Consider the following 18,607-nt stretch of genomic DNA (forward strand, 5'->3'; position numbering starts at 1 on the left):
CTTTTTCAATTCATGGTGTGTGAGATGGTCTTTCATCAGTTTGGTAAGAAAGAGAGAGCTGGGTAAAGCAAGGAAATTTATAGGTTTCCTGTCCAACCTCTAGAGCCAATAGGGTGTCATGATACTTAAAAGGCTTCTGATACAAGCCAGTTCCAAACAGCCATACTTCAGACCAATGGGGGACAGAACACCTTCACACCTGCCCTCCAAACCATATGGTAAGGTAAAACTTGGCAATTAGGCAGTCTGGCTTTCCTGTGGGGTTGACTGAGAAACTCCAGCAGAGAAATATTCACCAAACTTGTTTGACGCACTTCCCCCAACCCTGTCGTAAAATTCACTATCCTGACTTAGTCCTAGGGGGGTAAACATGAATGCTACTTACTAATGAAATACTAATATTACATTGCTTTGCCAAAGTTACAAATAAAGACATACAAAATATTTATCAACTTGTATGCAAAATTTCACATCACAACAACCACCATGAACATAAACAACTTGGCCGCTGCTAATTTGTAAACCAGCTTTGGTAGAGTATGTGTGCAAACTCATCAGCTCATGACGGCAAGAGAGGGAAATCAAAAATGAAAGATTGTAGCTGTTGCCTTGAATGCGGTTATCACTGCCATCTCTGTTCATAGAAATATGTGGACTTGAAAGAGGAGCTGGGACAACTTTGATAAGAAGCAATGATGTAAAAATTTCAGAATATCCACGGGAAGGCTCAAATACTTATTATACTGACTGCATAAGGTGGCAGCAGCGTTTCAGAGAATTTGGAAGCAGGAGATGTCACTAAGACAAAAGCTTTAAACGAGGGTTTAGAACCAGAAAGACGGAAGGTTAGGGAAATAGCACTTAGATAGATAGATAGATAGATAGATAGATAGATAGATAGATAGATAGATAGATAGATAGATAGATAGATAGATAGATAGATAGATAGATAGATAGATAGATAGATAGATAGATAGATAGATAGATAGATAGATAGATACTTTATTAATCCCAAGGGGAAATTAACATACTCCAGCAGCACCTTACTGATACAAAAAACAATATTAAATTAAAGATTGATAATAATCCAGGTAAAAAACAGACAATAACTTTATATAATGTTAACGTTTACCCACCTGGGTGGAACTGAAGAGTCGCATAGTTTGGGGGGGGAACGATCTCCTCAGTCTGTCAGTGGAGCAGGACAGTGACAGCAGTCTGTCGCTGAAGCTGCTCCTCTGTCTAGAGATGATACTGTTTAGTGGATGCAGTGGATTTTTCATAATTGATAGGAGCCTGCTGAGCGCCCGTCGCTCTGCCACAGATGTCAAACTGTCTAGCTCCATGCCAACAATAGAGCCTGCCTTCCTCACCAGTTTGTCCAGGCGTGAGGTGTCTTTCTTCTTAATGCTGCCTCCCCAGCACACCACTGATGGTTCAATTTCAATTGTAATCAGGAAACAGTATGGGAAAGTTTGATAACCTAAACAAGGAGCGCTTAACCAGAGACAAATTTTAAACTGTAGTCAAAAAGTAGGGAGAGATTGTTTATAACTAGAAATTCAGTCACACCAAAAAATGAATGCAAAGGTGTTTTGGAAGAATCGAATCTTGGGCAATCAGGAAGTGCACGGCTTCACGTGTATACCTTTAAATGTCATGTACAGCACACTTCACATACAGCATAGATCCACTGACAAAAAAACTTTCATAATAAAGAAAAAAAAGGCATTGTTGAAGAATATCATTGTATGAACTACAAAAACCAAATTGCTCACGAGATTCTTTGACCTCTAAAACCCTCATATCAAAGTCTCAAAATGTTTAGAGACCACAGAGGACTTAAAAATAATCAAAACTAAAGGCCTGATCCTGACACTTATGTCAAAGTCTGTTTCCAGGCCTCTCCCAGTAAAAATACTTAGGCCTCTCATCTCTATCAGAAAACAAGCAGCAATTGAACTCTCCCGGCTGGTGACAGGAGCAGAATGCCACACACTGTCCAAATTGTTTAGCATTGCTGACTCAACAGTATGTTTGATTGACTACTCGCCATGCAAGTCCTTATACTATACTGTAGTGCTGGACTACGAGTGGCTACCTCAAGGAAATGACCTTTAGGTTTCTTCCTGGGCTTTCAAAAGTATTGAGTATTTCCACAGTTTGCAGGGTACCTTTCACAGGAGTCATATTCCCATTCATTGTCCCTCCAGTAATCTATCCATCCATCCATTAGCCAACCCACTATATCCTAACTACAGGGTCACGGGGGTCTGTTGGAGCCAATCCCAGCCAACACAGGGCGCAAGGCAGGAAACAAACCCCGGGCAGGGTGCCAGCCCACCACAGGGCACACACAGACACAGACACATACACACATCAAGCACACACTAGGGACAATTTAGTATCACCAATGCACCTAACCTGCATGTCTTTGGACTGTGAGAGGAAACTGGAGCACACGGAGGAAACCCACGCAGACACGGGGAGAACATGCAAACTCCACGCAGGGATGACCCGGGAAGCGGACCCGGGTCTCCTAACTGCAAGGCAGCAACGTTACCCACTGCACCACCGTGCTGCCCCCCTCTAGTAATTATGCTTATTATTTCAATTAGAAGGATTGGCATTTGGTATTTCTACAAGATGGTATGCAAATAACCACACAATTGTGATTCAAGCTCACAGAAGAAGATTGCATGGGAGTCACATATTTTAGTACAGCCTAATAAAAAATCTGTTAATAGAAAATGTCATCCAATTTAGTTTTTGTTCATACTGTTTTTAAAAAAAAATCAGATCCGTGTCACATAATAGTCAAAAAATCAGAATCGAGTCACATTTGGCTGAAGCGTGGGCGCAATCTAACTGTGGGCTGGTGAACACGACTCCTGTACTGTGCACAGTGTTCATGATCACCTTGGATCGGAATGCATGAACTCCATCAATCCAAGTAATGACTGTGTCATCGTATTCATTTTGAACAAATGAATGTCACTAACTACTTAGTGTGGTACTGTCTCAGGTTAAATCTGTCAGAGCATTTACAGCTATCTGCCTACAAGTACTGTAAGTCAAGTTAATCCTTTGTGATGGACGGCTGGCAGCTCAACTCGGCCGGGATGCCCCTAGAAGGAAAAGATGAGGGAAGGCAGCAACGTTTGGCCACTGCCTCCCCCAAGACGCTAGATGGCAGCTCCCCTGGAGTATAGTGGTGCCCCGGATTCCTGTAGGGCATCCTGGGACTTGGAGAACGGCTTCACAGCCCTGTTGGGTGCCGTGGGTGCCACCAGGGGGAGCTGTTGAAGGGCCGGGAGAGTCGTACTTTCCCTATAGTCCAGAAGTACTAATGGATCACGTGGACAGGAGCCCCAAAGTACTTCCGGGATGACTAAAGAATCTGAGCTCTCCATCTGAGAGTGCTGGCAAGTCACGTAGAAGGAAGAACAGAAGCACTTCCAGGTCAGGCACTATATAAAGGACCCAGCAGGCGAGCCTGAGTCGGGAGGAGATGGACAAGGCTTGATGGGCAGTGTGAAGGAGACGAATATTGTGCTTTATTGCTGAACTTGGTGCTTTGGAGGCACTGTGTGGGAAGAAAAAAATAATAAAATACTTCTTGGTGCTTTTAGCCTGTGTCCAGAACATTTGTCTGTTGGGTTTAAAAGGGGCAATAGTGCCACCTAGTGTCCATCCATTTACACCTTGTATCTGCTGTCTGTTACAGCTTCACCCTACTATTCACAGTCAGTCTGTTTCTGAGAAAATAGCATAGCAGATTGAGGTAAGCAACTCCGTCGTAAAGTGAAATCAGCAAATGTAGAAACACTTACCTTACGCCTCCAGCTTTTCATCATCTTCCTGAAGACTTCTTTACATTTTAGAGCACTGATTGGGTCCTGCGCATGTTTTCAATGAGGATGGCACACCTACACACTTCTGTTTCTTATCATTTCATCTTTTTTCTATCAATAAATTCGCTCAGTGATTACAATCCAGTGCAGTTTATTAGCGAGACAAAAGGCACCAGAACAACTGACTTCAGAAACAAAAGACGGCAGATAAGAAATATTGTTTTTTATTTAAAAAAAGTGGAAAAAATGAAAACATGCATACAGTATATGAAAATATAAAACGTTGCGAACAACAGACTTTTAGAGCAATTGCCACTGCCTCCTCCATATAATCCGTTGTTCAAAGGGTGGACTGTTTGGTTAATGATAGATCTTAATGACATGTTCATCTCTATAAGACGATAAATAATCCTAACACCCAAAATGGAAAGAAATATCATGCTTCATAATCCATTACAAATTTTCCATGAGTTTCTTATTGTTAGTTTTAAACAGCTGGATGCAGGCTTTAACGACAAACAGAATGAAAACTCATGAAAGGTTTTGTTTATTCAGCAATATGAGGATTACCAAATTTTTCAAAATATTTCATACTCATCAAGAGCTTCTCCATGCCATGAACCTAACCAGGGTTCAGGGTGATAACAGTGGGATGGATGGTAACACCCTAAAGGTGACGTGGTCCACTAGAGAAACCAGTCAGCATCACACAGAGCGACTAGATGTACTCACATCTAAAAGTGAGGAGATTTATAAAAGGACGAAGACGCATTAGTAAGAACTGCATTCCGTTGCCCACCTCAACCAAGTGTATGCCTGCCAACACATCCTGAAGTCAACTGCCAACAATGGCAGTCACATCGTGCAGCTACCGCCAACCTCTCACTGCTGAGTCACAGTCAGGCGCATTGAAGTGATAATCTGTTACACTTCAAATGAAAATCTACAGCAGAAAAACATGAAGAAAAAATATTTTAGAACGGAAGGTCATTTAAACCTTAATGTTCCAAGTTTGGGGAATTTTATAGTGCTCAGGAGCATACAGTCCATCAGCTCAGATTAGCTTTTACTTCGGCAAATCACATAGAAACGTGCATGGGAGTGAGAAAGATAATCAAGATTCAGGAATAAGCAAGTGAGAACTACAATGGCAATGGCAGTAATATATGGTGGGCTGAAGAAAGTGAAGGCCCCAGCTGTAGACCACAACTAAAAGGACTGTTGACTGCAATCTGACCACTCATAATAGATGACTCAAGATGAAGAATTGTCAGGTTGTTCTTCAAGCCACTTCCTAAACACTTTGTATGAGGGGCTGGATATCCAAAAAAATTCAACTTCCTCTCAAATATAATGTCAGTCATTCTCCAACCCGTTATATCCTAACACAGGGTCACGGAGATCTGCTGGAGCCAATCCCAGCCAACACAGGGCACAAGGCAGGAACAAACCCCAGGCAGGGCGCCAGCCCACCGCAGGGCACACACACACACCACACACCAAGGACAATTTAGGCCAATGCACCTAACCCACAAGTCTTATACTGTGGGAGAAAACCCGCACAGACACGGGGAGAAAATGCAAACTCCATGCAGGGTGGACCCGGGAAGTGAACCCAGGTCTCCTTACTGCAAGGCAGCAGCACTACCACTGCACCACCTCGAATATAATACACATTCTTAAAACTAAGAGCGTATCAAACTTGAATTGAGTTTTCTGAAGTGATACTCAGATCGATCAGACACTGATCGAAATCAGCTCATTTTCACTCTAAATGACGCAATTGACTGATGTCAAATCCAGTTTTTGTTTTTGGCTTTGTTTTTTATTTTTTTTAGCATTACAGTAATGACGTTTTAGTGTTCCTTGAGGTTAAGCGTCAGACTAGCACTGAAATTAAAAGTGAAGCTGCTTTAATAAGTTCGTTCTATGAGTGTGGACAGCAAGTGAGCTTCTGTTTAGTAAAATACCTCACATTTAGACCCCATCCACACTGTTAAGTTTTCATTTAAAACACAGACATTACTCTCTGTTATCTCCTTTTGTCCACACTACCCTGGTGCATTCAACCCCCAAAAATGATTACGCTCTCCAGAATGTACATTTCTCAGCATTATGGTGTGGATGTGCAAAAACGCAGTTTTTTGAAAACATAGACTCTGCTTGCACTCTGATTTGTTTGTACCTATTTCATGGTCTTTCCCTGATTGAATCCTGTTCATTACAACATCTCATTCCCTGATTGGTTACCCTTCACAGAAGAAAAACATATTCCGACAACTCTCTATATATAAAATCCAATCTCTGTCTGTCTATCTGTCTGTCTGCTTTTCACAGGAGAACTATACGGATTAAGATCAAATTTTTTTCTAGAATTTGCTTGAACATTCTGGTTGATTTTGCAACTTCTGTCGCCACGCTAAGTATCATAGTTCGCTTGTGGTACCGATTTATTTACACGAATCTGAGAGAGACGCAGGGCCCTCCTTATGTGCCAGCCTGGGGGCTTATCTTACATCCACTTAGCTAGCGAACAAGAGAATTACTTAATGGATTTAGATCGGGTTTTTTCTAGAATACGTCTGAACATTCCGGAAGATTTTGCAACTTCTCTCGTCGCGGTAAGAATCATAGTTCACTTGCAGGAGAGATATGTTTGCGCTAATCCGAGACAGAGGCTGCAGGTCAAGGGGAGGGGGGAAGTGTGACGTCAGGAGTGGGGGGCCGGTGTGCCTCTGTGTTTTGGAGTGTACCTTGCCTCTGCTTAGCTACCAATACCTTTTTGTTTATTGATTTTTAAAGTTTGTCCTGTTTCACTACTATACTGGCGGAGCCGCGGGGGACGACTAGTAGAAGATATACTGTATAAGAGTCGCTTTCCATGGTGCTTGTAGTGTTACTTACTTGGATGTATCTAAAATGTGTTCTGTACAGTTTGAATGCTGCATACTGTACATGCAGAAAAGGCAAATAATTTACAGATCACTACAATTTTGTGATAAATCCTGTAGCCCCCGGAGTTACCATCCCTTCAAGGATTGCTGTTTTTTTTAAGATGTCTATGTTTGCTCTTGATGAAAAACAGTCAATGTAGGTGGATGACTATGTCATAAATGTTTTTGGTCTTTTTAGTGACTGAATTATTTTGTAAACAATGTGAAAACGCTGGTGTGGACGTAGATCATTTCATTTAAAGAAAACGTAAGAGTGTGGACATCGCCTTCAAATCACTCTAGCTGCGTAAATCTAACAAACAAAGTAGACCTCAGTGTTAATGTTAGCAGTACAGGATCTTTTGGAATGTATTTTGTAACGCATGTGGTAATAAAATGCACTGTAACTGTCTTTCTAACAGATGTTACATCACAAACATTTGTACTGGTAAAATGCATTATCAGAAATGTTTGTAATGCACCACCTGTTGGAATGATAACTGCAATGTACAGGTCTCTGTTATGTTCCATTTAGTAGAGATGTATCCACCGGCAGAGATGCAGCAATATACAGCACCACAGGTCTGCACCAGTGGTTTCAGGACAGAACTGACATCATCACATGTCTAGACTAGCAGTTTGATGACAGAAGGTTATAGGTCAACACAAGTCAAATTGATTGACACGCTAATAACACCAAACTTAACGTTAACAACACTAACCCCTAATGTTGGGTAACCCCCTAATCCTAACCATTTTTACTACATGCTAACTATGCTAATAATTAATAATAATTCCTTACACTTATATAGCGCTTTTCTCACTACTCAAAGTGCTCACACCTAAAATCTACTCTCGTCCTAAAACTTCTGGTCTAGATATACTGGCATAGACCTGTGGTGGCGTATGGCTATGTAGCTCTGCAGTTGGGTAACACTGACAACAGCTCTGGCCAATAATGACACCTTATGTGGGCCACAGGACACTCGTTGGATCTTTAAAAACAGGCCTGGTCTGCAATCGAGACTCACTACTCAGTCAAAGTATCATTACAAAGAACCCAGACTTCTACAGCCCAGCCATAACTGTCAAGAGGGGAAGCAAGCAAAGCATAAGGACGGCTGAATACAAGTCATCTGAGGCGCTCAAAATAGTCAGCAAGCCCACGCTGAAGGGGGTATCATTTTAAGAGGTGCCATCAGTCTTAACACTTAAATCGTTACAGAAAACCTCATTTTTCTTTGTTGTATTCTGAGAGAGCTAAATCTATATTTACTCTATTTACTAATTTACTTTTATGTACTTACCGTACTCCTGGGCTTTCTGTCAAATCTTATGAACAATTAATTTGTTGTAGAGTATTTTATTTTTTGCAAACAGTAGCTGATGATGGCGCCGATCAGGGCAGCCACGGTTGTTTGGTCACTGATTCTAAGGTTTGTGTGATTTATCTTTTCTTTTAGTTAATGTATGTAGAATTTCACTTTTTCACTTGGATTTTTTTTATTGGTGCCCCCCCCCCCCTTCAGATACTGTACACTTTGAAAGGTGCTAGACTGTATAAAATAAAGACTGACTGACACACAAAAAGTCCTCTGTTGTTCCTATAACCATTTTTGATATTTCAGTTTGGAACTGTCAGTATGGATGGCTCATAAGCTGGGTGAATCACTGATGTCTATATAGACAAGTATGCCAACAGTGGAAAAAATAAATATATACTAAATATATATATTGCAATCCATTCATTCATTCATTCGTTTTCTCTTTCATGTAGTTCAGGGTCAGGGGGCGCTGGAATCAATCTTGGAACTACTAAGTGTAAGGTAGGAATGTACACTGAATGACCTTCATGCAAACACCATTCCTCATTCATACCACACCATACTAGAGAAACCAGTTCATTTATGTCTCAAGGATGTGTGAGCAAACCCACACGGTCACAGGAAGAGCTGAGGGCGCCGGCATTGGCAGGAAACTGCACTGTGTATTACATCTTTATTTATATACAGTATACTCTATATCTACCTGTCTCTGTATGTGTATGTACAGTATATATGTATATATGTATGTATATATGTACACACACAAACACACACACATATACACATATTATATATCCATACTGTATACATGTATACACCTATATTTCACACAGCTGCGCTAACCATTGTGTTTTTCTCTCTCTCATACAATATATATACTGTAGCACGTATGCTCAGGGGACATCTTCAGGGCTCTGAAAAGGCAGGCAATACCACCCCAAGCAGTGAGGGGATGCTCTCATTAACAGTATCTCATTTTTCACAAGCCATTCAGAGGCTCACAAGTCATTTAGTTTCTAATTTATCCAAAGAGGCCCTGCCCCGGCCCTACTGGATTGGCACTATAAAGATCCCAAAACAATCAAAAGGGGACATTCTTTGAGGACCAGCATCAGAGGAAAAATCAGCAGCAAGCTGCTTTTAGCACCCAAGTATGCCTTTGTCAAATACTTATTAAATGGGGTGGTACCCCAACTCTTTGTTGCCCAACCTGTCTGGTTTATCTTACAGCATATATTTTGTTATATATATATATATATATATATATATATATATATATATATATATAGTTTTACTGTCAAATAAATGCAAAGAGTACACGACACATGTTTCGCCCTCATTCTGGGCTCATCAGGTGTACACACTCCACTGCACTCCCTCTCGGGAATCGAACCTCGGACGTCAGCGCCAGAGGCGATACCCCTAACGTTGCGCCACGGCGTGTGGTTCGTTTATTTGACAGCATGTAGATCGGGGAGCCCAGAATGAGGGCGAAACATGTGTCGTGTACTCTTTGCATTTATTTGACAGTAAACTATTTCAACCATTCTATGATCTGCTCCTCACAAACTGAGGACACCGTGGCGGATGTTAGCAGATTGCTGGCCAACCACAAGCGTTACCTGGTAGGTAACCACCCATACAATCAGATTGTGACACGGACTACGAATGCCGTGAATATATATATATATATATATATATATATATATATATATATATATATATATATATATATATATATAGTGGTGGATGGCCAGGTTGCATACAGCCCTGTTGGGATCCAGGGGAGCCACCAAGGGGTGCTGCAGCTGCTGCTGAGCCCCTATTCACACCTGGAAGGGCTGCTCCAGGGGCACATCTGGGTGCCTTATAAAACAAGCCAGCAGACATTACTCCGAGAGCCAGAGTCAGGAGGTTGAGGACAATGCTTGCTGGGAGAGGAGTGGAAGCGGCAGAGAAGAGAAACAAAGAGAGAGAGAGAGAGAGAGCAAAAAAGTGAAGACGAAAAGAGAGAGAAGGGACTGAGCTTATTTGTTGGTGATTTGTGTACTGTGTGCTAAAAAGGGCAAGAAAAGGAATAAAAAGTTTGCTGCTCTTTCACTTCTCTGGTCTGCCTGTTGGGGAGCAGTACGGCCCCTATTATTTTCCACTAAATATATATATATATATACAGTATATATATATATGTGTGTGTGTGTGTGTATATATATATATATATATATATATATATATATATATATATATATATATATATATGTGTGTGTGTGTGTGTGTGTGTGTGTTGTCGCAGGTGGCTGTGGGGGGCGACCCGGCTGGGACACCCCAGAGGACTGGAGGAGGGCTTACGCCTTCCCCAGACCACATGGGGGCAACCGCCCTGGTGGCTATGGGGACCATGGGCCCCTATGCTCTGTACCCGTGGTCCCCATAGCCGCCCGGCCAGGTCGCCCCCCCTAGCCACCTGCGACAGTGTGTGCATGTGTGGTGTGTATAAATATGTGTTGTCACACACGCAAGCCCTACGAATGTGCTACTGGCTCCAGTCAGGTAATTATGAAGGTGGGATGACTCTTTTTGCCTTTTTTTCAAAGAAATACTCATATCACTTCTGCCATGTTGATTGTTGACATTGTGACCTTCTTTTTCTAAAGTATAGATAGATAGATAGATAGATAGATAGATAGATAGATAGATAGATAGATAGATAGATAGATAGATAGATAGATAGATAGATAGATAGATAGATAGATAGATAGATAGATAGATATGAAAGGCACTATATGATAGATAGATAGATAGATAGATAGATAGATAGATAGATAGATAGATAGATAGATAGATAGATAGATAGATATGAAAGGCACTATATAAGACAGATAGATAGATAGATAGATAGATAGATAGATAGATAGATAGATAGATAGATAGATAGATAGATAGATAGATAGATAGATAGATAGATAGATAGATAGATAGATAGATAGATAGATAGATAGATATGAAAGGCACTATAAAAAATGCCCTTTCCGGTGCGTCCCTTATTTAAAGTAAAGGACAATTGGAAGTGGCCATTCATTTCAGACCCAGCTACCACAGAGACAGGAAGCAGCCCAGTTTTGATTACTGTGAATACTGTAGAGTACCTGAGGAACTTCGGTCCTTCCTTTTTGTATTTTGTATTGTTTGAACATTTAATTCAAAACTGGCATTAAATGGGGCTACTAGACTTATGCCCAAGCATTTTGACATTGTGACCATCTTTTTCTAAAGTATAGATAGATAGATAGATAGATAGATAGATAGATAGATAGATAGATAGATAGATAGATAGATAGATAGATAGATAGATAGATAGATAGATAGATAGATAGATAGATAGATAGATAGTGCACTAGAGAGGCAACAGGAAGACAACCACCAAGAAGGGAAAGGTTGTGCAGGTGGTATCCACAGATAGTTGCTCTCTTCTTATTCTCCCTGACTGATTCTTCTCTATTTTTGTGTTTTGCTGGTGTCCTTGTCACTACTGGTAGCAAGAGGTGGTACCTGCAACCAATTCAGGTTGCACAAGTAGTCCAACTCCACCATGATAAGCACATCCATACGCGCCATCACAAGAAGGTTTGCTGAATTTCCCAGCACAGTCTCAAGAGCAAGGAGAAGATACCAGGAGATACCAGGAGATGGGATGTTAATACTGACTCACACTGCTTGTCACAGCTCCAGAAAACTAAGCTTTAATCTCATCTGGGTTATTGTCTGTGTGGAGTTTGCACGTTCTTTGCCATGTTCTCCTGAAATTCCAGCATTGCTTCCAAGGCTCAAAGACATGTATGTCAGATAAACTGGCAGTTCTAAAATGGCTCTGTGGTCATGTACAGAAGTGTGCTCTGTGAAGAATGGCCACTGGGATAGGCTCCACCCCTCCATTTCCAGATACCCTGAACTGGATTAAGCAGGCCTGACAATATTATGTAATGTGTTCCATTTTCAGAGCACAAATATTCCTTTACAGGGTTACAGGGAGTCGTAGTCTACCCTGCTCAGAATCACATGAAAGGCAGGAACTAAACCTGGATGTAATGTACAGCCCACTCGGCACACACTGACACTCACTCGTAACAGCCTAATTTAAAGTCACTGTTTAACCTACCATGAAGCTGTCTGGAGTGTGGGGGACAATACCAGAGTATTCAGAGAAATAATGGTTCATTTAGAATGGCAGATTAGATAACAAACACGTCCTGCATGCACATAAAGGAAGAGCATGCAAACTCCTCACAGACACTGGCCAGGCCAGAAAATTGAATTGAGGTCCCTAGAGCCATGGGGCAGCATTTCTAATTACTGTGGTGACATGGATGCTGTCTTAAGACTCAAATCTAAGGCTGCTTCCTGCCTTTTATCCTATAATGCTGTTACAGAGTCCAACTCCATGTGAAACTGAATAGTGATAACATATGAATAAAGTCTACGGGGTTCTGAATTTCCACAGTATTTGCCTATCCCTTCATTTACTGAACCACTCCAATGTAATTTTAGAACTGTGAAAGTGAGAAGCACCTGAAGCATTCTGGGACCAACCCCTGACAGGACAGTGGTGTCTCATAAGGCACACTCATTAGCCTTGACACAAACCCCCATACTGTGCCAGTTTCAAGCCGCCAGTTAACCACACATGCAACCTTTAGTACGTGGGTTGAAATTGAAATAGTCAGGAAAAGCTCATGTAAGCCAAGAAAGAACACACCATCTATAAGCAGACATGGATTGGGATGGGAATTAAATCTAAGTAACTGGATCTGTGAGACAGGAGCACTAACTACTATGCCACCAAGCTGTCCTCCAGTTATATTACTGTACACAACACAGCCTTCTCAAACTGGCATAATCCAATTCAGGGTCACGGGGGACCACAAGCCTATCTTGGATGCACAGAGTGCAAGGCAGGACCCACACATACACCTACAGTGGGAAGAGCCAATTTAGAATCACTAATTAATTACTGATTAATTGAGCATACACATCTTGGAGATGTGGGAGGAAAACAGGAGTAGCCACAGAAGAACTCTTGCAGATACAAGGAAAATGGCACCATCACAGTGCCCTCCATCTGTATTTTTATATACAAATAAATGTTTAAATTCTGGAACAGGCTGGTGCCTTGTAGGAAAGGAGGCACATTAGAAAAGCATTTGTGCGAAAGCAATTTGTCTTCACTGGAAAAGGATGGCTGCATCTTTCAGGAGATTCCAGCTGTCGCCCTTGGGATCCCAGTAAAAAAATTAGAATTTCTGTTCTCCTCTTGATAACGGCTCAACGCTTTTTTTATTATGCATGCCAGCATGCGCAATGAAGGCCTTTCAGCTGCCAGAAGACATTACATTACCTGTGGCAAAGAGCGCAATCTGCTTGGATAAAGGATGTGCAGCAGATTGGGGAGTTAACTTTGGAGAGAAAACAGGAAGTTGTGTACGGAGCTTTTAACGCTGCTCACTTTAACAGCTGTGGAGCTTTAATCGAAGCGCTCTCTAATAATTGTTTGGCAGCTTAGCCGATTCCAAGTGTCAATGCACAACACAGAAAACTGTTTATCAGAATAAGGGAGCAATCAGATCAAACACTGACAAGTTTCCTGTCATTATAATATATCACCAACACCGGCCCGCTTTCAGGCAGTGTGGGTGAACGTGTGACTAGACTTCTCTCCAGAGTCGGTTGCCACCTTCCACCCGGTGCCAGCTTCCTGTGAGCCTCGACTGGGTAAGTAGGACTAGTAAATGGATGGAGGGCTGGAAGGATAACACGCATGATGTGTAACTGAAAAGATGGCTGGATAACACCAAGTGCCTATTTCTGTGGATTGAACAAAGATGAGCATCACATGCTAAAAATAACCAGCAGGTTGACCGATCAGATGACCACAGCTCTGAAATGATGTTGTCACTCGCTCATTAGGCTGCAGTGCTACTCTGCCTTAAGTCTTTGATCAGGTAATGGGGCAGGAGGTGTCTAGGGACCTGAATGATGAAACGTACTTAAACAAATGTATCGATTAAGTGACTTTCCTTTGGCTTTCCCACTTAATAATACAAAATGCCAAATGCTCCTGAAGATAAGAATGGACATAGGAAACAGAAAGGGAAATCTTTATGATTCGGAAATGTGGCCTCTCTGGAGATACAATCTGAAATAAATAAATAACACCAAGAGTGTGCTACTGTGCTGATAGCTCTGGGGTCTTTTCTTTCCCTGGGAGCGTCAGTTTCCTCACACTGTCCATTTTTATTCTCAATGGCTCCAGTGTGTGAATGTGTGTGTGAGCCTTGTTAGCAATGGGCTGGCATCCTGCCCGGCCTGCCATTGCACCTTACGCCCTTGAGCCTGCCGGGATAGGCTCCGGGTTCACATGACCCTGCTCGCTTCTGGATAACAATCGGAGAGGAGGCAGATCTTTAAAGCAGGGTGCAGGACAGCTGAGGAGGAGACTGCAGGTGTCAAGCGGTCGAGGCGAAAATAAGAGCAGCGCTGAACACGCATAAAGGACTATCTGTATAATCTGTGGGATGTTTTCCAAAAACAAAAAAAGAAAGCTTCATGTCCCAGGAATTAAAGCACACTGGCAACACTGTTCAGACAAAGCTGGAGCGGCAGGGGGGGCCTCTTTCTTTCAGAGTAGAATCAATGCTCCATCATCACACACCAGTCAGAAAGGTTAAATGAACCGTAGCAAGCAGCTCACATCGTCCAAAACAAGGTGTCCGCAAATAGGAAACAGGCTTTGGGCGGACTCCGTGCTTACATTTACATCAAAGCCAAGCTGTGTTTCAAAGTACCTTTCCTCGGGCTTTTCTTTGCGTAAATTCAACTACCTTGCATTTTGTTAGTCCTCCTGGTAGCTTCAGCTTTAACTCCATCCCTCTGCTCTAATTCTCTGTATTGAGGGTGTCTAGTCAAGGCAGACTTACTGACAAATTATCCAAAGCCATTCAGCAAATTAACTTGGCATTCCCGTTTAATACGTTTCCCTTGAAATGTGTCTAAGCACTTCTTCAGAGTCACTGTTGATAACGTCTTAGACGGTGCAACGCAAAGCCCGATAATAAACACGACATATGTAATTTAAATAATTCACATGTTAAGATTAAGGGAATGAATATTGTAAATGTGTGAATTACTTGCTGAAAATAAACACAACGGCTTTGCTAGGCAGCCTGCACGTGTTTTCACCCTTTAGAGTCGCTGGCATTGTTCTGTTTGAAATGATCCCTCACCATTTTTAGGTCATTCTGGCTCCACCATTTGACCCCATTTTAATTTGTTCACAGTGTCAATTAAACAAACCAGCAGCAAATTAAGAGGTTTAGCTTCAGCCATTAACCTGCCCACCTTATCGTCTGTAACGTAACCAAAAGGCACAACTGAGGGTGTTCTTCAAGGTTAGAAATTTAGTGAAGTAGGTGTAAGCATACCAAATGGCATCCATTAACCTTGGGGATACATGAGGCAACCGTATTAAAAATGGAAACGGGGTAAATATTTTACAAGGGCGCATTCTTCGATTTAGGATTCCTGTGCTGTGATTTCTTTTTTTTAAATGAAAATAATCCATTGTCTGCTCACAGGTGGCATTATTGGCAATGACAAAAACCCAACAGATATTAAAAGGGTCACTTTTTTGGAGGGTGGGGGGGGGGGGGGGGGGGGGGGGGGTTGCTGGGAAAAATGTTCTGTTCTGGAATTTTAGCCTTCAGCACTCCATGTTGCAGACCACAGCCCTCCTCCACTCACAGCAGCCACCAGCTAAGAAACTCAATATATTTACTTCAAGACAGGAGATTTATCTGACACCAGACAATTAATATAATTAAATGCCAGGTCGCCTCATGGTGTGATTAAGAAGATGGCCTAATGGTGACTCTCAGCTTTTTTCACGGGCTGCGACATCCAAACTGCCATACGCAGAAATGATTTCAGGATTCACCCCAACCACAATATACAATTGTATTATCTGTCTGCAAGTAAATACGCCCAAAGTGAAACAGAATGATGACCAATAACCCTGGATGAATGACAGGAACTATTCCTGCTACAAGGACAGCTGAGATGGCCTTTAGCAAAACATATTTAAATCAATTTGACATCATCATAATAATAATAACAATAAGTGACTATTTGATTCATCGCCACCCTTCAGCTACATATGAGAAGAGGTTAATCTCACACACTGCAGATTGGGGTGTTGGGTCGCTGGCTACTGAAATGACCGCAAACCTTTTGACCTATCAAAACAATAAAAGTAAAATCGTGCAAATATAGCACAGGCACGTCTCAAAAATATTGCTAAGATACGCAGGCATCACAAAGGTGACTGTTACTTCATGAGATCGGTCGATTATGACGCATGATGTCAATGTCCCCTCGGACAAAGATGGAAAGCACAAAACCAATTGCGACAGCTGACAGCTCCTCACTGCCCACCTCGTGTCCGTACAAATCTGGGGCAGACGGCACTGCGATCGTGCGCTAATGCCGCAGAAAGTGAAGTCAATAAAACAACACCTTGCCATTTTCAAAACCAACCCCACCTTCAGCTCTCTCCAGCCGAGGTGCGCACTTCTCACGCTCAGACTCCCTCTGACCTGACTGCAATTCACCGTCGTCAACCCCCCGGCGTCTTTCTTTCTTTCTTTTCTGTTTTCAATTTAACAGACGTTGCCCACACTTACCTCAATATATCCCCAGGCGCAATGGCAAAGCAATGTGAGAATGAGGCAGAGAGCAGAGCGTCCCATGTTTGGTTCCCAGTTCTCCCAGTCCCGTCTCGATGTCAGCGTCTGCAGTGTAATAGTGACTGGCTGATTCTGTACATACACAGCCTTCACTCCCTCTCTCCCTCTCTCCCTCTCTCTCTCTCTCTCGCTCGCTCGCTCACACACACCCACACTCACAGATTCGCACTCGCACACCATCTACAGTCGGCTCTCCAATCCAGTGGCTTTGCTTCAGCCTGATGCTAACGAGTTGCTCTGCAGAAGCCTACAGTAAGAAACCCTGTTCACGCGTCAAGTCCCCCGCCCCCCCAAAAAATGCCATCAACCTTTCCATTCAAATTGCTTTATTAGCAAAACTGCATTAGAGCTAAGACAGGTCCTAAGCACTAGTACAGCTGTCCCGTCTAGGGCTGGGCCCATATGTTACACCCGGCTCCTTCTAACTGATAAATACAAATTAACAAAATAAATTTAGTGGTCTGATGGATGGACTGTGGGCCCCAAACGGACTGAACGAGCGGCACTGCCCTGCGAAAACTACGCGATATTGGCAGTAAGTCACTGGAATATCCCGCAGCAATGATTAAACAAAAACCCGAAAACACCTGCACTTGTGAAGTATTAGTGGCACTAGTAACAGTGACACGCAGTAAATGAGCTGCTTCTGGATTCCCGGTTTTCCTTGCATGAGCTCGTTAGAATTTGTTAGCGCTGTCTTTTTTTTTTTTATTAATGCAATCAGTGCATACAGTAGAAGCCTGCGCTCCACGCTACGCTTAAATCATTGCAGTGTGGTCACTGCAGACAAGCACTTTGCATATTTTCTTTTTCTACTGTATGAACGTTTAAACAGCGGGTTTGTAGTAAGTTTTTAAAATATTTTACCTAAATCCCTTAAAACAACAGATGGGCTTTTATAATACACTGATTCAGTAGGTAAATGTTCTTTGTCCAAGTCAAGCTTTCCTGTTTGTACTTATATTTTCTTCATTCTCTGTTTGCAATACTTATTCCACTAATAAAATAGCTCCAAGGTCTACAAGTCTAAAGGTTGATTTTATATTATTCAGCACCATCCAACCTCTGCTCCTTAGGGACAAGCTGACAGAGATGGGAGCAGATTCATACCTAGTGGCATGGATCGTGGACAGACCTCAGTATGTGCGTCTCGGGAACTGCAGGTCTGACATTGTGGTCAGCAACACAGGAGTGCCGCAGGGGACTGTACTTTCTCCGGTCCTGTTCAGCCTATATACATCGGACTTCCAATACAACTCGGAGTCCTGCCACGTGCAAAAGTTCACTGACGACAATGCTATCGTGGGCTGCATCAGGAGTGGGCAGGAGGAGGAGTATAGGAACCTCATCAAGGACTTTGTTAAATGGTGCGACTCAAACTACCTACAACTAAAGACCAGCAAAACCAAAGAGCTGGTGGTGGATTTTAGGAGGCCCAGGCCCCTCCTGGACCCCGTGATCATCAGAGGTGACTGTGTGCAGAGGGTACAGACCTATAAATACCTGGGAGTGCAGCTGGATGATAAATTGGACTGGACTGCCAATACTGATGCTCTGTGCAATAGAGGACAGAGCCGGCTATACTTCCTTAGAAGACTGGAGTCCTTCAACATCTGCAATAAGATGCTGTAGATGTTTTACCAGACGGTTGTGGCGAACACCCTCTTCTACGCAGTGGTGTGCTGGGGAGGCAGCATAAAGAA

At 42.5% G+C, this 18,607-nt stretch overlaps 1 protein-coding gene across 2 annotated transcripts in view; it reads right to left on the minus strand.

Moving 5' to 3' along the window:
* The window catches only part of aplp1 (amyloid beta (A4) precursor-like protein 1), a 240,709-nt gene extending 223,679 nt beyond the window's left edge, over window positions 1-17,030 (minus strand). For both annotated transcript variants that reach the window (XM_028823632.2, XM_028823631.2), the window contains exon 1: window positions 16,842-17,030. In XM_028823632.2, coding sequence (XP_028679465.1) covers window positions 16,842-16,907 — 66 coding nt within the window. In that variant the 5' untranslated portion in view covers window positions 16,908-17,030. The remainder of the gene's footprint in view (window positions 1-16,841) is intronic.
* Window positions 17,031-18,607: the final 1,577 nt, after the last annotated feature.

This window comes from Erpetoichthys calabaricus, chromosome 17 (genome assembly GCF_900747795.2).
Source record: "Erpetoichthys calabaricus chromosome 17, fErpCal1.3, whole genome shotgun sequence".
In the NCBI taxonomy this organism is placed as follows: Eukaryota; Metazoa; Chordata; class Cladistia; order Polypteriformes; family Polypteridae; genus Erpetoichthys; species Erpetoichthys calabaricus.